Source organism: Lepidothrix coronata, unplaced genomic scaffold (genome assembly GCF_001604755.1).
Source record: "Lepidothrix coronata isolate B3197 unplaced genomic scaffold, Lepidothrix_coronata-1.0 Scaffold10, whole genome shotgun sequence".
NCBI lineage: Eukaryota > Metazoa > Chordata > Aves > Passeriformes > Pipridae > Lepidothrix > Lepidothrix coronata.
The window spans coordinates 9,018,214-9,040,840 of NW_016690190.1; the positions used below are offsets into that span (position 1 = coordinate 9,018,214).

Below are 22,627 nucleotides of genomic sequence, written 5' to 3' on the forward strand. Positions count from 1 at the left end.
TCCAAACCATTCTGTGATTCTATGAACTTACTGTCTGAGGAAAAGTATGACAAGTAGGTTATTCGTTTGTGACTCATTCTCTGCAGTCAGTATATTACATATACTCATGCTTTTCAGACATTCCTACACCTCTGCAGGAACATTTAACATTCCAATGACAGTTCAATAACAACTTTATTCTTTCATCAGGAAGGATACTGCCCTTTTTTTTTTTTGATAACTGGAAATCAAATAAAGAATAATTCATACTGAGGATTAAAAAGATTTAGACTTACTGGAAATTACCAGTAAGGAGTGGCCATTACCTCTGATCACTCCAACTTCATGTATGTTAATGACTGTCATTAGTTCTCAACACTCAGTAAAGAAATGATCCTTCAAAATAAAAAGTAAGCAAGGGACAGAGCAGAGACTTGAGCTATTCAAGCTATTTATTTATTTTATTTTCCTCCTTGAAGCCCAAAGGAACTTCTAGCCATCCCATTTCATTAATTTTTTTGACTTGATGGTGCTTGTGGGGAATTTTTACTTCTTTGGTGCCAAGTTGAATAATTTAAAATGATGTGAAAGGAGAAGGAAAACAACAAAGTATGGACTTTCCTAGATAACCCTTATGAAAGAATGTGAACAACTACACAGTGAGGAAAAACATACACCAACCAGGCAACCAACCAAAAAAATAAAAATCCACAGAAAAAAACTATGAAAATGAACTGATCAAACAAGAGTTCACTATTGGTTCAAAATATCTGTAAAATTTCAAAATGAAAAGCAAGACCACCAAGACTTCCCACATGTGTGTGTGTGTGTGTGTCACTGGTGAAAATGAAAGAGGCAGGCAGAAGAGGAGATTGAACTAAGCTGAACTTATATGGGCTGTACTCATATCTACTGGAAGAAGTATAATCTACCTTGAACAGATTCACAAAGACATTAAAAAAAACAGATCCTGGATGAACATTTATAAACAAAAGGGCAAGTATAACTTTATCAATCCTAGCATAAAGCAGGAATGAAGTCAACTGCAGACAAAAATCAAAATTCAATGCAAGTTTATCGTTCTCATGAAATTTTGATTTTTTTCTACTTTTTTAACAGTTACAGCGACCGATAGGGAAAAAAATACATTATAAGCCTAATACAAAGTTTAATGACAGCAAGTAACAAAAAGATTAAAAATACCCACCTGTAAACAGCAAACCCTAAAATTATTGGATCAATCAGACTTTAAATTATTATTCATTTTTGATTCTGGTACACATTTCAGCCTATGAAAGCATTCACAGGGCCTCAATATTCTGTAAGCAATAACAACAGAAATGCTGCTAATTACTTTCCTGTGGGACCTGAAACACATTGCTGGAGTTGGATATAACAAGTGCTCTGTTCTGACTCTGTTACAGCCTCAGGGCAACACTGTGCAACCAGTGTTTCGACTGGTTTGTACCACAGCCTGTGTAGCTGAAGCAATTTAAATGAGCTGCCCTGGGTGCTGGAAACAGCACACTGACAGTATCCCAGAGACTGTACAACTGTCCCAACTTCATGGAGGAGCTGAATCAAATTCTTGAGCAACCCATCTGTGTTGGGATCTACTATGACAGTTACCAAAGCCGCTTATCAGCTACCGAACTTTTATCTACAGAAGCTGCACTTCATATAGAAATGTCACATAACCATTTCCCTGCTCTGACCATACAACCTTTTGAAAATACTGTCCTTCTCACACATAGATTTCCCAAGTTAAAAGGGGCTGTAACTTGCAAAATCCAAACAAAAGTTTGTCTGACCAAAATTTCTCTAGAGAGCTCACAGCTCCTTCTCATGAAGGCTGATCAGCTTTATTAACATCTGCTCTCTGATTTTATCCATGTGTAATCATTAAGAAACAGCACCCCCTTCAGCACTGACAAACCAGGCAAGAGGTACTTGTGGCCAAAAGCAGAAAGATGCAGCTACTTCCCCAAAGGATATGAAAATTATAAGGAACATGGCTTGCATTTTGGCATCCTCAGAGGATTATTTGTTTTCCAGACCCAGACTGGAGATCAGTGTTTGAGTATCACTGGCTACAGCTGTAACCTGGTTGTGTGGTTATAGACTCCATGGCATACTTTTTGACATTCATCACACAGAGGTTTTTTACAGAGAATGCACGGAATGCAGTGGTAAAAATCAGCACAACAGTTACCTACAACATGAGTAACCTTGTGTTAACCAAAGAATTTTAAAATCCAAATACGCTGTGAAAGTTAATCATTGAGCTTGCTAAAAGAGAGAAGAATGGATGATTTGGTCTGATGGTAGGGGTTTGGAACTAGATGATCTTTAAGGTCCCTTCCAACCCAGGGAAGGGACCTGTGATTCTATGAATTTATTTCTTTTAGCATTTAACTTAATCTCTGGTTTGGGTTCAAATGATCCCAACTATCACTTTGGTCAAAAGATCCATTTTTTCCATACAGTTCTGTCTAGGAACTCGTTGGTTTAGTATTATATCCAACTGAACAGCAATGGCAATGGTTAAGTAACCCTTTCCTAACGTTGCCAAACACGAAGCAGCTCTGTGTGTTCAACAAGAACAGTGCAATGGAACTTACTCCCCACTCAGCACGTGCCCTCAAGTGACACAAATCCTGCTCCCTGGCTGTGCCATACTTCAACTCAAAACTCTCCAGATATCTACCCTTGATTATTGCAATTAACAAAAAATCCCTGGGCACACAGCTCACCTCACGCAAAGAAGTGGTTTCTCGTATAAAAAACATGTTGATTATCCCAAGGTATTTGGTTATTTTAGCCCCAGGCAGAAAAGAAAGAGGTGTCATCTTAACAACTGAGACGGTAGAATTGGTGCACGACGGAACGGAACGGTGCCGTAAGTATCCCTCAGCCAGTGGACTTGCTTTATCAAGTGAAGCAGCTAAAGAGATGGGGAAAAAAACAGGAGAAAGTAACTATCAGGATCGACCACCGTTGCCCAAAACACAAAAAACTCTTCTTTATGGTTTCCAAATAGCTTGGTGACAACATTCAGCTGCCTGTGATGCTCAGCCATACCACGTGAGAAAGGAAAATCATCATGCAAAGCATGCAAAAGGAGACAAAAAGCTGAAATGGCATTTATTTGGGAGAGTGGCATTCCTGCAAAGGAAAACATTGAGGCGAGCAGCTGCACGTACAACAATCAGTTATAAAGTGAAGGTAAAGAAAAAAGTGCCAACATTTTGAAATACGTATTCTGCTGGAGGAACAAATTACAGGAAGTGTGAAAGTTGTTGTGTTTCCCCAGTGCAGCATTTTCCATTAAAACAGGTATTAATCTCTGCTAATTTAAGCAAGATAGTCAGACCTGTGGCCAAAGAAACTACTAAAAAACAACTCACCACTTGCTAATTTAGTGACCATTGCCTTGACTGTCACCTTGGTGATTGCTTCCTGTTTCTCACCCCAAATTTTCCAAGATCATACATACACCTACATCCATGCAGTGTATGTTATACAATTAGTAGGCGTACACATTTATCGAGAGCTAATTTTTACTAAGTGAACAAGAAATGCTACATTTGGCTTTTTATGCTACTGGTTCATAAACCCTACGGGAGCTTACAGAGACGTCAACAATGTCGGCAGTTTTCACACTCAGAATTCATTCTACACGCGATCTGCAATGCTACTGCTGGGCAGGGAACTCCACTAGTCACCACTGGGAAATCAGAGATATGTCTCAGATTATCATAACGTGGTAGAAACAGCCGCCTACTTGTCTTAATTGATCCGCGCCTTATGGTCTGAGCTTTCAGTTTAATGAGCTCTATCCAGTTGTTGCATCTGTCTGCAAAGGAACTGTAATCAACTGACGTTGCTGAAAACACAGACAGAAAAACAAAAGAAAAAAAAAACAGAAAAAAAATATGGATGATGTCTCTTGCTCATCTCAATGCTCCTTTTGAGGAAGCAATTACTGAGAGAGAACAACCATCCCTTTCCAGGTCTGTTTAAAGGAAAAGTTACAGTAGAGGTTTGGACTTGTCCAAACCAGTATACCGATTTCTGGTGATGTCCCAGCTCTGAACCAACTGCCTGACTGGGACTTCATCACTGAAAAAACATGCAAATACAGTCATTAACGACTTATGCTAGATTAGGTTTTTTTTAATCTCAGTTTAGGTATTAAGTTCTGGTTTCTTTAACTTTATTTTAAGCCTTTTTTAATTTCAATTTTCATTGCTGTTCTTTTCCTCACAAAGAGCTGCTGGTCATAATTGAAACTTCCAACTGTCTTTATCAATAACTAACCTACAGACTGAAAAAAAAGCTTTGGTGATGAGGATAAGCTGAAACAACACCTCGGTTTTAAACACAAATGAATTCTTACAAAACGCTGTCTTCTTGCCCCAACATCCTCCCTCCAACACCCCCTCCAATTATCATTACAATAAGTAGTAAGAGTTGTTTCTGCTATGACTTTTTGGTATTAGTTGCAGGAGTGTTTGCATATCTTTTAAAAAAAAAAAAAGGGTTTGCAAACACCGTTTCTTCATTACCCTGAAGAAACGGAAGGAACACATGCTAACTTCAAATTAAGACAAGCAAAACAGCTCTTTCGGGGAAATCATTTTCTGTCAGATAAAGTGGTATTCAATATATCTGACAGAGAGACACTTATTATTAACAAATCTGACTTTTGTCATTAAAAAACACATCAAAATATCACGATATCATTAAGCCACACCAGAGCATGCATTCTCAGTTAACTAGTAAACGCTTCCTGGATTAAGACACATCCAAAAAGAGTATACCAATATCCCAAGAATGCTCTTTCCGTGCTGGCATACAGCTAAATAAAGTAAACTCACCTCTCTGAGCAGCAGGAATACCTGTGTGGGAGCTTGCACCCTCCAAGGTTTCTAATAAGACAAAATTAAGTCTGTTCAGAGAATATATTAAGCAGAGTCACACAGTACAGGACAGCAGCTTTCAAGAAAGATAGAGAGAGACTATTTACAAGGGCATGCAATGACAGGACAAGGGCAAATGGCTTCAAACTGGAATAGAGTAGGTTTAGATTAGATATTAGGAAAAAATCTTTCCTGTGAGAGCGGTGAGACACTGGCACAGGTTGCCCAGAGAAGTTGTGGATGCCCCATCCCTGGAAGTGTTCAAGCCCAGGTTAGATGAGGCTATGAGCAACCTGGTCTAGTGAAAGGTGGCCCTGCCCATGGCAGGGGGTTGGAACTGGATGAGCCTTAAGGTCCCTTCCAACCCAAACAATTCTATGATTCTTATAAAAAAATTACAGTACAAAATAAAAAACCCCCTGTCTATATAGTATCCTATGTGCTTTGATAGGGACAGAATTACTATAAACAATTAACTTTACCAAATCTATCTTGTAATTTTAACATGATTATTTATTAAAATTCATTATTGTATAAGGTTGTACACAAATATTTCTAAAACAACAATCCCACAGAAAAGTAGGAATATATTAAATAAGCTGCTAAGTAAATGTAACTATAATGAAAGCTCGACTCTAGATGTGAAGAAATGACAGATGGAATAGTTATCCAGCTGAAAAGCTCTAAGGCTGTGTACAGCACGAGATGGAATGTGAAGAACATCAGGAAAAGGGATACATGGAAACAGGCTGCCCTCCACTGGTCAGTGCCCAGTACACAGGTAACACAGTCCACTAACAGGGACAGACACTCTCCAGTGTCTGAATATTTCTGGATAGCTCCTCCTTTTGAAAATAAAAGGTCAACAGTATCACAATGTGACCAATTAAAAGCTAAGCACATGCAAACGCCTTAAAAAAATTGCAAAACAACGAGAATATTATTGCTGAAATTAATATGACCTCTGAAAGTACATGTAAATGTGACAGGTACCTTTCTTTATACAACTGATGTAATGGGCAAAGAAAAGGAGCTCTTGAACATCTTAGTAAAAAAAGATTTACAGTAATTCACAGATACTAAATTTCCTTTAGGTAGCTATTTTGGTGAGTAGATAATCCAACAGTGGAGAAGGAAGTAAAGATGGTTGATTTCAGTGAATGACCACCTGATTTTTTCATGCAGTTGTAAAAAAACTGTGACAACCATTCTTGAAATGCTGCTCTATCTCAGGTAAAACAAAGCAGCTGTTGTGCTGCACTGTACAAATTATTAACTATACAAGTTTAGGCTCCTTTCACTTAAAAAAAAAAAAAATCAGCATGCAACCAGTACTTGCTAAATAAAGTATTCCCCACCATGAAAACAATCAGATTAATTATCTGAGGCTGAGAAGACAGATGTACTTTCCATGGGCCATTTACAGAAGCAAAGCAGTATGCAGCAAGCCTAATTATTAGGTAATTTATAACTAAGTCAAATGACACCAAACACCCAGTGGTTTGTAGCATTTTCAATATTCTAAGTGGAAAGATAGAACTGCTACAGGAAATCTATAAAAAACCCAATAGAATTATTAGCCAACCCATCCTATGCAAGTCAAAAAATTTGACTTCAAAAGTAAATATATCCATTATGCTTAGGTAGCAAAGAATATTTAAAGCATGTGAAAGTACAGATATTTTAAAGCCATAGCAACCATGAAAGATCAGAACCCAAAAATCAATTAAAAACAATAGTTTAACATTCCTCCACTTAACTGACCTTTAGCTGGAGAGAATGGTTGAGAAGCAAGTGGATCAGAGCAAAGTTCCAATGGAAATTGTAGCTGTTCTTCATTATCTGTAGATGCTTCAACAATGAAAACATTCCCAATTGATAATTAACCCCCAAAATAAGATTTGCAATTAATAATTAGCAGATTCAATTTAGTCAGGTCTGAGTGGAACAGATTTTTTCAGCATATGCAAATAGTTATGTAGTTCTGTAGGGACAGTTAGGTGTCTGACAATAAATCCAGCTGCAACACTGAACAGAACCTGTGTTCCATTGAACAGGATTTGATTTAGTATTTTTAGGAAAAAATACCAATTCATGCATTTTAGTTTTGATTCTGCAGTTGGATATATGTCAGCCAAACATTACAGTAAAAATTAACATTTGGATTTATTTCACATGAAAGAAAACAATATGCTGAAGAAGTCAGCTATAACTAATGTTTTAGAAGCATATGGCTCTGTCCACTACCTAATTCCATTCCTCAGAATCTAGCATCTTTAAAATTTTGTCTGAATTCCCATTTCCAGATTGCATATATACATTTCTAGCAGAAGATGGTGCTTCATTAGCAAGAGGACATATGCAGATTATAGTAGTCTCTTCTACTCCCTCCATATTCCATATGCTTCACTGATCTCCAAAACCATTACTGACCTGCTTAAGGGTTTTCAGAAGGTTTTTTTCTTTAAGTATTATGAATAATTTATTTTCTACTTTCTTGAAGTAAGGGCAAAATTTGGTGCCTATAAGAACAAATATTCTCTGATGACTTACACTACGTTTCAAAATACAATGGAAATGTCATCATCTGGTTACACTGATTCTTTAGTTAAAAATAATCCAAGAAATATGGTAGATGGAATAAGGAAATAGCAAATTTTATCTTTGTGTTACTGTAAGTAAAGCAAATACCTAACAGTTGATAAGTAAGTCATCCTGCTGGAGGTAAGTACATGAACTCTAAAAAACCTCTATGTTTTGAAAGAACCTCCCTGTAAAAATATTTATATGTAACTGAAATTAAAATGCAGACTCATTAAGTACTGGGGGAAAAAAAAAAAGAAAGAAAAATACTATCTCTTTTCTTTATATGCCTCACAATATTTACCTCTTTGTTGTGACTTTTCTGTAGGGGCTTTGTTGGCTTGTAACGCTTGGTTTTTGTCATATGTAATTGCAACAGCTGTGACTGCAATCTAAAAATCAAAAATAGCTTATTAGGTAACTTAATATCTTGTGCAATCTGCAAAAATAATTTTGAAAACAAGCAGCTTTTTGCACAGAAACAGAATATGGGGGGGGAAAAAAATCATCTGAGCATACCCATTAAAACCCTCAACAGCAGAGCCTAAAAGGTAATAGTAAGGTCTGTTGTTAGATCATATGCCTGATAGTGTTTGTCCCACATTTGTGGATTTGTTCATCAGTTCTTTCCTTTTTCTTGGTGAACAGACATTAAAAAATCATTAAAATTAATTTTGTAAGAGAAAATTATGTTTACCTGAATGCAAGAATGATGCTATACTTCTAAAAAAAACCCAACACCATATTGTCTAAAAATAATGAAAATACAACACATCATCTTGAAATGGCAAGAAAAAAAATGAGACAATTACAATGACAGCAACAAGCAGAAAGTGATGCACAGGAAGTTCCACTTGAACATGAGGAAGAACTTCTCTCCTGTGCAATAGAACAGGCTGCCCAAAGAGGGTGTGGAGTCTTCCTCACTGGGGATATTTCAGAACTGTCTGGACACAATCCTGTGCCATGTGCTCTGGGGATGATCCTGCTTGAGCAGGGAGATGGGACCAAAACTGGTGAACTCAAGGCCATAATGTTCAGTGAAGAAAAAGAATGAACTGTTGAGTTTTACTTCCGAATTCACCAGACATACAAGTAAATCAAATCATAGCCCAGTTCACTCTGAGCAGCAAACACCAATTAAAGGCCCAGACTGCCATGCCTACAATCTGAAAGTCAAAAGCAGCAGTTCACTCACCTGAACTAATTCATCCTCTGGTAGAGCAACTGTGAAGTTTACATGGCAAAGACAGCAGGGAACCATAGATCGGAGTTTAAAATACAAGCTCTGTTGAAGACAAGATATTTGTGTTACTCGAAAAACAAATCTATGGTTTATTGCAGAGAAATTAAGAATCAAAACTCTTCTCATAGCAGAAGTTGTGTAATCATATGTCTAGTTGACATGGTGGTGTTTGGTCAAAGGTTGGACTCAAATCTCAGGGATCTTTTCCAACCTATTTGCTTCTGTGATTCCGTATTAATTTTTTCTTGAAGAAGAATTACATGTGTGAAAAGTCAGGACAGAATGCCAGGACTCCTTCAAATTCAAAAAGCTTTGGAAATCCTTAATATACTAAAAAGGCTGAATTTAGTTCTAGAGCAACTTACAAACTAATTACAGACACTTTGTAGTCTAATTTCAAAAAGTAATTATGAAAAATGTATAGCATAATTCAGTATAGTATAATTTTACTTTGCTTCCATTTGAACAATTAAAAAATATTTAAAATAAGATTCTTACCTTCAACAGATTCTCACAGAGATCATTAAAGTTCTTATTAAGTGTTTGATTTGTTGGATTAATGTTGCTTAATCTGGATACTCTTACTGCTGTGAACATCTGAATTAGAAACAAGCACACATTTTTTTTTGCCAATATGAGGAAATATATTTTATCCAATATATTAAAACCAAAACAAATTAATAAAGAAGGAAAATAATGCATAACATGTTATCATACTCAGTACCTCGTGCTAAGTAACACAGCCAACAATCTGTTTTAGAGGCTTCAAAATCTAGTCAAGATCTTAATGAAGTCTAAAATCTTGAAGTTCATATTTACTGTAATGACTTTTGTATTTTTGTATTAGGTTCTCTGTTAAACAACAGCACCGAAAAAACCCTGAAAAAACAGGTTCTCATACCCTGTTTTTCTTACCAAAACACTACTTTTATTTCCAACCTAAGGGTATCCTTTTAATTTATCTTTGAAAAGTAGTGCTCTCGAATAGATATTTCAATTACTAGAGCATATTTCAACACAATTAGCAAAAAGTTTCAATTTTCTTTGAATAAATAACCTTACTTGAATTTCCGGTGTCCAGTTATTTATACCAGGCATAATTTCCGTGTTGCAACTGTAAAAACCTGTGAAGAAAATATTTGGGAAACTCTATTTTATCCACTGACATATAAAAATACTTCTAAAGAAACATGCGACCTTAATGTTTTGCAAAGTATTTTCCCTCATGTAGTTTTGAATATTGAATAACACACCAGAAATGAGACTGACATTCAAAAAACAAATGTAGTATTCTTGAAGGGAGAGCAAACACCCAAAATCCACAACTGCTCTGCCTAATTTCTAATAGATAAACTGTGTACAAATGAGGAAATTTATCAACAAGGTGTGAAAGGAAAAGCTGAAAAGCCAACCTTTGACAGACAGCATAGAGATGCTGTAAAGAAACTACCTAGAGACTGAGTGCAAATAAACAGCACTTAAAAAAAAATAACTAAACAGCAAAGTAAGAAAAGTTATAAACAGCAAATAGGCAATGCTGAAAGTCTGAAGATATAGCTAAATAAGCAGAAAAGAGGCCCATCTGGTAGAGCCAATATAAAAGCAAAAAATAAGCTAGAAAAGAAAGAAATTGTGTAGCAGCTTGCAGAAGATATAAATATTAATAGATTTTCTTTCAGAACATCAAAAGCAGAAATTATATGAAAGAATCAAGTAAGATATGGAAAAAATATGAAGAGATGATAACACAAGAGCAGAAAACATGTCCCTTTTTTTTTTTACATCAGTGTTCACCACTGATGTAAGTAGAGCTTTCCACAATAGTGGAAAACCAGTCTCATGTTTATTTCCCATCAGAGAATCCATCTTAGAGATGTGTCTGAAGGAGATAAGTGGGTAAATGAAAAATAAAGATTCATATAAACAAGAGAAACGGTAAAAAAAAAAATCAAACAGCTGACTAAATGGCATTGAGCTCTTAACTTAAACTTGTTCCATTACCAGAGGAGAGGATTCTTTAATCTTCAAGTACTGAGGAGCTCTTACTGCCTGGGATCTACTAATTATTTGCCTAATACAGATATCTCTTTTACTGGCCCACAGCAGCTATTCCAGAAAAGGGAGTTAATGGGCAGAAGGAAAAACAAGACACTGCAGAGATGCTGAGAAGACTTCCCTAAGGAACAGTCATAGCTCACAAGCTCTCAAGAAGCATATAGACAAAAGATCTCTGACTGAAACAGCCTTTTTGGGACATCAGAAAGCACATGGTAAGTTCCTTCACCAAGGACTCTTTACCAAACTAAAAGAATGAAGTGTCATTAAAGGAAATGCAATTATTATAAGACTGGAAAAAGAGAGACAAAATAAATTCTCCATTTTCACAGAAGAGACATCTGTAACTCAGGATTTTATGCTTCAAGCATATTCATATCTGCAAAAGAGGATAAAATGAGATGACTGCTGGTGGCCTTATTTTAGGGTAGTAAATTCAACTGCAGCAGGACAATGGATAATCAATGAGGAATAAAAGATTTGGTGGTAATAATAGATAACTATGACAAGGATAGTTCTGAGCTCAACAGGACTTAAAATTATAAACACTTATACCAGTTATTAGAAAGGAAACGGTTACTTGCTGATAGAAACATGGGGAAACTCACAATGACAACAAGGAGGACAAGGACAACCCAATGTCCAGAGCAATTTCCATATAATGGACAACTACACTAACCTCTTCTCCACATCCAGAAGTTCCATCAGGGAGGGTATGACAGAAATGTATACATCCACAAATAGCATAAAGATGATTGATATAAGGCAATAATTAGTTTTCTGTTCTACTTTAACTGATTTGAAACCTAAAAATTAGTCAGTCAGTCCAAAAATCTTCAGAAACAGTAATATTTTCAGTTCTTGTGGCATTTTTTAAAATAATTTTTAATAAAACTAATTCCAGTTTTTCCTTTTCTACTATAAAGTAGAAAAATAAGGTTTTAACTGTACCAGAAGGTGGTGGAACATCTGTCAGTAAAGAATGTACGTCTTCCATTGCATCTGTATCATCAATCTGTAAAAAGGAATAATTGATGAAAATCACGTTGCTGTGCCAGTAAGAAGTCTCAGAAAGATGTAAAAATTCTGTCATCAAAAGATCTGTATCTGGCAGCTTGGCTGAGATTCTTTGAAAAGGATTCTATGAACCAGACCTCTGAATCTTAACTAGCAGCCTATGATATGCTTAACACTCAAAAAATAGTTCCCTTAATTAGACTGTATAAAGCTATGTACACAGAATACATAGAAAAGTGCAGTAGATGATAATATAAAGAGACTTTCTAAAACAATTTAAAATGCGTAACAAGGTTCCACATAATAACTCACAGCTTTTTCCAGCTAAGCTGTATTACACTGATGTGATTGTTCTTTGCCTGTCCTAAAGACACATGAAAATCTTCCCAGCGTTTTAAAAACCTTCCTTAGAAAGAACAGCAGAAAATGAAATGGGAAAAGGTGAATTTTGGGACTATTATTTTTTCCAATCCAAATAACCTCTAGTTCCTCCAACCTTATTTTAGATCAGACTGCTGCGTGCCCTGCTACCTTCTGTAAATATTTCTGTCATGTGTCTTTAGGTTTATTCTGCCTTATTGATCTGCAAGAGATCCAAGTTTAACCTCTGACTTCTAACATTTTCTTGCAAGTATTTTGGAAATCATTTAACTCCAGCATTAAAAGGTTTTCTGTCAGGTATTGTTTCTCCTTGTCCCTCTCCAAGTAAGAGGGTTTTGTCTTTTTTTTTTTTCTTTTTTTTCCTCAAAAACTCCCAAAAACCCCCAAATAATAAAAAAACCCAGACAGCTTTACTTGCCACAATTGCCTTCCCAGGACCTCTTAGCATTTCCTCATCACAGTGAACTTTTTCTTACATATTTCCAGTGAACAATGATTTTACTCTTCAAAGGTCAGTCAGGAGCCTAATTAAAGCTTCTGAAATATTGTTTCTGACATGCAATCTCTTAACAAAGGCAGTAGTAAATGATTTCACAGGTAAAAAAGTCTTTTTTTTTCTATAAAGACTGAACTACCAAAACACAGGGATGTATATTCTAGGACCAACATATTCCTTAAACATCAGATCTTATTTTTCTTGCTAGCATTAGCACTACTTTTATGCACTCTACAGTACACTATAGTGTACTTAAGATTTTTTCCCTTCCACATGGGGATCTAGAGCCCATGCTGAAGTTAATAAGGCAGAAGGAAGAATTCTCCAAAACTGTAGAAAAAGAGCTGAACTCTGCTTGTTGTATATAATCATAGAATGGTTTGGGTTGGAAGGAATCTTAAAACTTCCCCTGTTCCAACCCCCCTTAACCAGCTGATCTTTGGTATAATGTATCACACTTCATGAGGCAACTGGACAGAAGAAGTATGCTGAGTTTTTGTTATCACTGCCTGTCTTCTATTTGACAGCCTTTACAAGAGAAATGAAGGCTGGGCTTATGTTTTTTCCAGTATTTAGTAGTCTTTGGGTTGTCTTTTTGGTTTCTTTGTTTGTTTGTTTGTTTTTTAATGCCTTACAAAATCCTCTATTTTTCACAAAGGCATTCAACCCCTTTTGCATTTAGCAAAGTATTTTCTGATTTTTCAATACAGTGCCTCAGAGATCATCAATCATAACTTTTGTTTTGAGGAAACAATTCTGCTCCTGTCAGATTAAAATCAAAACCCTGTTAAGACCAGCTGCAAAAAATACTTGCTGAAAACTGTCCTCTTCCCTTTTTACTTTGAGAGTTAACTGGCACCAAAGTTACTTTTAGGGACTTCCCAGTTTACTTTTTAATGCACTGGAAAACCAAAGAAGAGCAGAAGCACTAACCCATCTGAATTTATGATACCAAACTCTCCCAACCTGTTATTTTTTCACTCTTTTTATACCTCTGTTTTCAAATGAACTGCTGTTACAGCACTCTCTTATTCTCCCTATCTACAACTTTTCATCCAGATTACTTTCTATGAAGATGGTGATTTGTGAAGATTAACAGTCTTGAATGTATTTTAGGCTGCAATTACAGGCTGTAATTTAAAGTGTTTTCTTAGCCAGGGACAGGTATTTGTAATACCTGTATCTACAGGATGATCAAAACTCTAGCCCTTCTTTAATACTTGCCTACTTTCCTTCAAAACTGTACAATGTCAAAATCACATCTTTGAATTTTAGTGAATAGAGAAGGTCTTTATCTACAGGTGTTGTTCTTTTTTCTAACTGTAACTGTAGAAAGAATTGGAAGGTGTTGTTGGAAGCTATGAATTCTTTAACTGTGAAGAGCATCAGCTGAAATTCAGAAAAGCAAGTCTTCTTTTATTTGCTCTCTCGACACATGCAGTTTTTTGAATGCTGTTAATACCACCAGTTCTGGAAACTAATTATTCTGAATATTCAACTATAACAATAAGAGCTTTGAAACGGGAAGAATATACAAGCTTTTTTTTTCTTTTTTGCTAAACTGTGACAACACAGAACCTCAATGTTTATAAAAATATAAGTTTTTGATCAGTCTGATCTGCTGCTTGAAGTAGGCAGAAGGGCATTTCTTAACAGCTCTTAATTATTATTCTAGATATTGCTACATGTCCATGAACAGCAGGGCAATCTTTTTTCAGATACTGTCCCTAGGCATAATACAGCTGTGCTTTAAGTGAACAGAAAAAGAAAGACAAAGCAAAATCCAATATTTAACAATTTCTACTGATACAAAACGGAAAAAAATTTACACAATTTAAGATGTGTCCTTGGAGATGAGTAAGAAAACTTACTCTCAGTTTTTTTTAAATATATATTTGAGGAGAAGAAAAGTATGAACATGAGTACTGAAAACATTTAATCACCTCCAAGACAAAAGCATCCTTTTTCCCATGTGAAAGGTCAAGCTCTGTAACTTCATCAGAGCTTTCTGACTGGGATCTTAATAGCCTGGAACGTTGTCTTGGCTCTGGAATGGGAGACCCTATGATTTCTTCAGGTAGTTCCTAAAAAGGATATAAGAATTAGCAGATGTTCTACATAGCTTAGAAATAATTTCAATCAGAAACAACTTGTTAACAGTTCTAAGAATCAGAACATTCTGAAAATAATTTTACTGTGAAATAAATCTAAATAAGTACAAACTGATTTAGAATCACAGAATCACAGAACAGAATATCCTGAGTTGGAAGGGACAGGTTACCAGCACAGGTTACTATTGTAAACTTCTTATTTAAATTATGCCTGGACTGATCTTGAAAAATCTCATAGATTGAGATAGTGTATGAAAGTTCCTAGCTGAGTGAAAAGTGCTAGGGATTTCATCCAAGCCAAGGTTGAGATCGAATTCTTTTTAACATAAAAAACCCACATAATATGACACAGATCTGTGAAACAGCCTGGCTCACTCCCAGAAGTTACAGATTTCTTCAGGATTCTTTTGGCTATGGGGCTAAAGAGATCTGAAAAATCCAGTAGCTTCCCAAAATACAGCTAAAAAGATCTATATCTCTATTAATAAAGCAACTTATGTTCAATGATTCAGTCGCTAAGGAGTCATGGATATACACCGTGTGTATGTTTGATTCAGAGTGTTTTAATTTAAGAATGAAAGATTTACTTACCGGAGGATTAATCTCATAAAGTTCCTTGTTTTTCGCTATCGTGTCATTTATTTTCTTTTGCATATGAGATATGTGCTGCTCATAGGTGCCATCATTTGGAGTCTTCCCAGCAATCTGAATACCACCAGGTGTTGGCAAAGCTGCTAGATAAACACCTGTTGCAGACTTTTAAAAAGTCATTAAGAAAAAAAGACAATTACATAAGCATGTACTGCTAACATCTGCAGATAAAGTTTTCCATAATGCTCGTGCTGCAACAGACAGCACTGTGACATGCACAGCACAGCCTCTTCACACAATAAATGGATTTCTCTCTCCCATTCACTTATGAGGAAAAAAATCCCACTTATGAAAAAATCCCACTACTCTTCCGGTAAATTCTCTCCTTCTCATGGGATTTTTCCATAGTGGAGCACTTCACTTACCTAAAAATTCTGAAAAGATTAAAAATTAAAACCTCTGTCCCAGGATATTTTGCATAAGCAAGTGATGGTTTCGAGGATTTAAAACTTGACCCAAGCATTTACAGTGTCACTGAAATTGTGACAATCCTATTTCTATTTACAGAAAACAGATCACGGAAGACAAAAAGAACATGCAAGCTAGTCAGTATTACCCAAACACCCTCTGATGCAGGAAGAAGCAGCACATTTCACTATTCTAACCCAACATGACAGAATGGGGTTAGAAAAATACTGTTAATGAACAATTCTTGACTCTAAGACACTTCCAATCTATCACTTATTTCTTCAGTGCCATCACAGAAAAGGCAACAAACCTTCCTCTCGTTGGCAACTAACCAGAAGACTTACTGAGACTAAATTGACCTTACTTGTCATGGAACTGTAATGCAATTTGAGAAACAGGGACCTCTTTCACAGGACCTTTAAAGAACACAATCATTTTTCTGAAATTTATGCCATTAAACCATTTAAAGCCTCTTTTCCTCTCATCCCCTTTCTAGTAATCTTGTCCTATAACAAGGTTTCAAGAGATTTGCATCTTCCTTCTCTGCTGATGAAAGACAGTCTGCCCTGATTTGACAATAATTAGACACCTTGTTCCTTTCCATCAGTTCATTTATTCTTAAAATGACATTTTAATATCTCTAGTCACTCCGAATTCCACAACACTGCTATGTCTTCCTGAAAAAGTACTGTAAGAAAGCCAAAGAATCTGAAGATTCAATCTGTACTTACTGCTAACCCCATTAGCATATTTTCCCCCACGGTGATCTGGATTCTCAGCCCAAACAGAGCATTCATTCCTCTCAGCTTCAGTTTATTCATCAGCTGTGTGTGCACTTCATATTCCATAAATGGCAGGAGGTTACTGATAGAGGTTGCATTTGCTTCAGCTTGAGCTTTCTTCTTCAGGCGGCATAACCTGAGAACACAGAGCAGCACGTGAGATCTGCAGGGATCAGCAGACACAGAGTCCTAATGGGCTAGTGAAGATTCAAAGTCATCACAGGGTATTTTGAGTTTTTTCCTCACTGTGTAACTGAATACAATCAGTTTCTTTTTGCTGTATTTTAAAATCCAGTAAAACACTAAATTCTCATCAGGAAGATCAAGGCAGACTGAGGTACCAAGTCTCAATAAGCAAGGTTTGATTTTTAATAGGAACTGTATTATATTAAACTGTATTCTATATGCATTTAAAATGGGTAACATAAAAAGTAAACTTATCAAACAGAACAATACATAACCTTCAGCAGCATTCAAAAATATTCCTTATCAAAGCAGATTATCAAGTACAAAAATTACAAATAATGTATTTTTTGCAAATCACTGAATAATATCTCATTTCTTAAAATATGCTTAAGGACTGTTATCAGACAGAAACAACACTCATCACACAGCGTTTCTGTCATAACAGTCTGACAGCATAGAATAAATATGCAACATTAAGACCTTATCTACAGATTCCTGATAAGCATCTACTGAATGTTTGGCTAAACATATTAACACTCCTATTACATAGCAGCAACTGTTAAAAATTTGCCCTGATCATTACAAGGCAAATTCTGCAGACAAGCACAGCTCTCCTGCTATTGCAAGTTGTCTGGTAGCTGTTAAACACCACCATTATACCTCCTCAAAAAAAATTATTTCAAGGGATAGTTCCTGCAGCCCTTTTCAATTAAGCCTCAGAACTGATGAGGTGTACTCTTTTGGATTGCTGCAAGTGTAAAATAAAATGCCAGTTCTTTACAAGAACTCCTTCAGACTGTGTCATCTGAAAACTTGTATTTTCAGCTCTGTTTCGAGTAAGACCCCAAATGTAAACATTCATTTCTCTTGCTGCAAACCTCAAACACTTCAGGTACAAGCACAGGAAATTACATCTACTGGTAGAACTTTTAAAATTCCTATTAATACAGTTATTGAAGACACACACTGGAATAAAGAAAACCAACCCCACCCAAGTGCCCTCACAGCTCAAGCATTAACCAGACTGAAAGTACTTATCTTGAAAGAATAAAAGAAAGAGTACAGCAATTCCATCTCTGGCTATATTATGTCACACTTTGGGTTTAATCCTACAGGCTGAAATCCAAAGCCCATACCAGGGATACTTTCAGAGAGAAATTTTGTTCAAAAGGAGCACATGCCAACTGTCCATTTTAGTGAAACAAATGGGCAACAATTTCTTCCATGGACCTCACTTGCTACATGATCAGGAAAACATACTAACTCACCAAACTGTAACAAGCTCATCTCAAAAACTTTCTATAGCTTCAGTTTTTTTGTTTTGTTGGGTTTTGGGGTTTTTTTTGAGCAATGGGAATGTTTTAAGAAATGAATTCTCGAGAAAATGACACATCTGCAAGTGCTCCAGAGACATACTGGGGACCACCGTTTAACACAAAGTACATTTCCAAAATGGTGCTGAACACAGAGTTTAAATCATAGAATGGCCTGGGTTGGAAAGGACCTTAAAGATCATCCAGTTCCAACCCCCCTGCTGTGGGCAGGGACACCTTCCACTAGACCAGGTTGCTCAGAGTCCCATCCAACCTGGATTTGAACACTTCCAGGATTGGGGCATCCACAACTTCTATGGGCAACCTGTTCCAGTGTCTCACCACCCTCACATTAAAGAATTTCTTTCCAATACCCAATCTAAACCTACTCTCTGTCAGTTTGAAGCCATTCTCCCCTGTCCTGTCACTCCAGGCCCTTGTAAATAGTCTCTCTCCATCTTTTTTGTAGGCTCCCTTCAGGTACTGGGAGGTCACCCCAAAGCCTTCTCTTCTCCAGGCTGAGCAATCCCAATTCTCTCAGCCTTTCTTCCCTCTCTCTAATCAACTTGGCCTCCTCTAGACCTGCTCCAGCAGGTTCATATCCTTCCTATGCTGAGGCCTCCAGAGTCGGATGCAGCACTGCAGGTGGGGTCTCACCAGAGCAGAGGGGCAGAATCACTCAGAGCTTTGGCCAGTCATGTCTTGAAAACGCCCCAAAGATGGAGACTGCACAACCTCCAGGGCAATCTGCCCCACTCCCTGACTGTCCTCATGGGTAAGTGGCTTTTCATGCACTCTGAATCTCTCTTGCTTCAATTGGGCCTCACCCTCCCACTGTGCAGACCCTGGCTACACATGCTCTATAACCTCCTTCTAGATACTGGCAGGCTGTTATTAAGTGTCCCTAAATCCCTTCCCTCTCCACACTGAACAAGTCCAGCACCTGCAGCTTCTCAGCATAGGACAGGTACTCCTTACTCCCTTGCTGGCCCTCCAAACTTGCTCTATCATTTTCTGGTGTCTGTCCTGCTCTCAGAGGAGGACAAAAATGAACAGGTACCATACTGGCTGGTTCCACTCACTGTGGTGTAACAGGCAAACTTGAAGAAAATGCAGTCCATCATCCCCTCCACATCATGAAGAGGTTCAACTGGACAGGTCCCACCAGAGACTCTGTTATACTTGTCATGGCCATCCAGGTAGGTTACAAAACATAAACTCCTACTCTCTCAGCCCAAACATCCAATCAGTTATTTATCCACGTGGCTGGCCACCCATACAGATTGTACACAGCTGCCCCTTCCTTCTTTCCCACTTTTTTCCCTTTTCCAAAGTCAAAGACCACAGCATAAAACAGGACACAGCCAACAATTCCACAGAGATGATGTTCAGTTATGGACATCAGCATGGAATTAACACAACTGGCTGAAACAGTTCATTCAGGTGAACCTGCCTACAGCAAGGGAGTTGGAACTCAATGATCTTCAAGGTCCCCTTCCAACTCAAACAATTCTATGATTCTATGATGATTAAGTTTCCAGTGGAAGAGCTGTATCTAACCATTTTAGCAGTCCCAAACAGCAAGAGAAAGCATGAAAAAAAGTTCACATCCAGGCAGAAAAAATGTAACAATCCTCACTGGCAATTAAAAACAAAAGCAGAACATTTAGCAAATGTTTATCAACATGGGTAAGTTCACAGATGTCCATCAACAGAGGTGACACAACATAGAGGGAGGAGTAGGCTGTCCTCTTCCTTCTCCTGTTCCCTAATACCTAGCAATTCAACATAAAAATATGAAGTTTGATGACATACTGGATTTTAGCAACAGGAATTATTTCAAGGATCTCCAAAACTTTACTAAGGAAACATTTTGATAGATACCTGGCTTGAATAAGACATCCCTTCCCAATAACTATTGCTTCTACTGGAAGATCAATTGTGGTGAAAAGGACATCAGGAACTTTTTGCTTCCTGCAGTTGTAACAGTAAGTGAGGTGAGCAGGGAATGGCATGTTCAATTCATCATATGGTATATGGCAAAATCCACAACCTGGTGGTGAAGCTTCTTCAATCCTAAAAATACATTATGGAGAACATACTTAAAACATCTGCATCTTTTTAACAATGATCAATAAGTGCATGTGTATAAACACTACAGACACCTACTTAAATTATACACTGCAGCTCTACTCTGCTCCATTATACCAATGTGATAAGTATTACATTATATGAATTAAAAGAACACAATTAGCTTAATTGATACTAGCTAAAACACTATAAATAAAACTTGCATTGAAACTTGTTATGCAGGGATTGAGAAAAAGCACAATTTATAGAAACCTAAAACATTACTGAGCTGCCTTTAGGCATAACTCTTAAATGTAGTCCATGGTACAACAGTTGGATGATGAATTTGCTGTACCAAACACAATGAAAAGTCTCTTTTACATTGACTGTGTCCAAAAACCTACACAAACTCAATGAGCAGAATATAAACAACAAACCAACCATCCTGAGAAGCAACACAATATATATTAACATTGTAAGAAGAAGAGCAAGATTATTTCCTAAGATAAGGTATTAGGTAAAACTTGTTATCCACTTAAAACACTTAGTCCCACTCCCACAAACAATACCCAGGAATGACCACCATAAAAATATGACCAAGGAAAGCACAGGCTAACTGCACCACTGCAGATTTACTCTGTTTCATGTAAACAATTCTCAGTGATTTTGAAGAGGTGCTTAAGCAAATCTGATAGATTTGGAACATTATTTATCATAAGACTTTGGCAAATATATTTTGTCTCAAGCATTATCTTTGTCTGTTGTTTTACCTTTCTTTGGCATTTCTAGTCTATGCCAAGACTCTTAGTAGCACCAAAATACATATTTTGATAAAAGTGCAATTTCCTTTATATTATAAACATGACACTTCTTTCTCTCCATCATATAGTGACTACAAAGACAACTATTTTTGTTCTGGCTACAATTTTTAAAAGTCTATCTACACTAGAAGATAATGACCAAAAAAGTAAAAGAATAATAAATAATACTACATTGGCTGGTTTATTATGGAAAAAGTAATGAGAATGCTAAAGTGTAATAAATAGCCTTGCTTACAGGCACAATAATCCCTTGAAATATTTAAACACTATCCTGATGAACACATAATAAGTTACTGATATGCGTTAGTTAATTTAATTATTTTTTCCCCAAAGTAATTGTTTGGCAATACCCATTCTTAAATTTTATTTGCAAAAGCAGAAACAAATGGAAGCTTCATGTTTGTCCTTCAGCTTCACGATTTTGTTCACAAACTTCAAATAAAACATTTTGTAATAATCTGGCACCGTCTTTGTCTCACAAGGAAGCTATTTTATCTCCCATGCAGCTCTTAAATAGTATATATAGAGCATATATACACATATTACAGCTACAGCTGCTTTTGGCTTATGTATTCCATCAAACATCTGTCATTTTTATAGTGTGATATAAAGTTGAGAAAGATACCTGAAGAGCAGCAAAGAAAAAAAACTGAGTTATGATCTGTGTTAGTAGTCAAATGTGTTACCTTATTCAGACTGTTAGAAATAAAAACAGAATATCTAATTTGGTGCAGAGTTCCATTACTTCTGTGGTTGTTGTTGTTAGTGAAAAGCAGTAAAGTGGTTGGTCCCGCATCCTGCACTGTAACACTGTAACCTACCCTAATAGAGAAGAACTATCTTGGCTCTGAGGAAAAAAATCAACCTCTCCCTTCTCTGACCCTATGGAAAAGAAGCCAGGCTGCCATGACAACCTTTGTTCCAAACAGCCTTCCATGGTGCCATCCTGAAGGAACCTAGGGTTCAGTACAGCTGCTGTGCCAGACGCGGACAAAATACAGACCTCTTCACTATAAGAGAAAAGAATGACAACAAAGTGAATTCCTACTACTCAGTGATGCTTTAATCTATTAGATTAAAAGGTTGGTACAAAAGACTCCATGAATTTAATATTACTAATTATTTTGTACATTTGTGCAATTTTATCCATTCGATCTCACCAACTCTTCTGGCATTTAAACCATCATATAAATAAGAATGAGAAGAACTGAACCGAAAGACTAATGAGCTTTGACTTATGTTATAAATAACAGAACAGAACAGGAAGGCTAACCAAGTTTAAGTATGGTTTTCAGTTCTATGGTTAACAACGGTTCTATGGTTAGCAAACCAACAAAAGCAAAGAAACACTAAAAAAAACCAAAAAAACAAAAACCAACCCAAAGTGTAATTGTTTACCAAAGTAAAATGGAAGCTGAGAGCCTCATCGTCTTATGAACATTCAATTTTCAAAATGAAATTACAACACAACACTGACAAAGGTGTTTCTTGGAGGATAAGAAGTAGCAAAACAGTAAAAACTGTGTATGAACAACTAGAATAATGGCAAATATAGCATGTAAAGTAACTGATAATACTTATTATTTAGGAGTGTTAGAGCCCAAAC

The 22,627-nt window shown here is 36.6% G+C and overlaps 1 protein-coding gene across 10 annotated transcripts in view; it reads right to left on the bottom strand.

Moving 5' to 3' along the window:
• C2CD5 (C2 calcium dependent domain containing 5) overlaps positions 1 to 22,627 on the bottom strand; it is a 66,127-nt gene that overhangs the window by 2,900 nt on the left and 40,600 nt on the right. For 5 of the 10 annotated variants that reach the window (XM_017804784.1, XM_017804788.1, XM_017804792.1 and 2 more), the window contains 14 exons: positions 21,936 to 22,031; positions 20,015 to 20,206; positions 16,581 to 16,767; positions 15,382 to 15,546; positions 14,623 to 14,763; positions 11,737 to 11,800; positions 9,793 to 9,854; positions 9,229 to 9,327; positions 8,683 to 8,772; positions 7,789 to 7,876; positions 6,666 to 6,752; positions 4,860 to 4,910; positions 3,764 to 3,865; positions 2,733 to 2,923 (listed from right to left, as the gene is read on the bottom strand). In XM_017804784.1, the coding sequence (XP_017660273.1) occupies positions 2,733 to 2,923; positions 3,764 to 3,865; positions 4,860 to 4,910; positions 6,666 to 6,752; positions 7,789 to 7,876; positions 8,683 to 8,772; positions 9,229 to 9,327; positions 9,793 to 9,854; positions 11,737 to 11,800; positions 14,623 to 14,763; positions 15,382 to 15,546; positions 16,581 to 16,767; positions 20,015 to 20,206; positions 21,936 to 22,031 (1,615 nt within the window). Of the gene's footprint in view, positions 1 to 2,732; positions 2,924 to 3,763; positions 3,866 to 4,859; positions 4,911 to 6,665; positions 6,753 to 7,788; positions 7,877 to 8,682; positions 8,773 to 9,228; positions 9,328 to 9,792; positions 9,855 to 11,736; positions 11,801 to 14,622; positions 14,764 to 15,381; positions 15,547 to 16,580; positions 16,768 to 20,014; positions 20,207 to 21,842; positions 22,032 to 22,627 lie in introns of all 10 variants that reach the window. The other 5 variants (XM_017804786.1, XM_017804783.1, XM_017804785.1 and 2 more) reach the window with 2 other exon arrangements.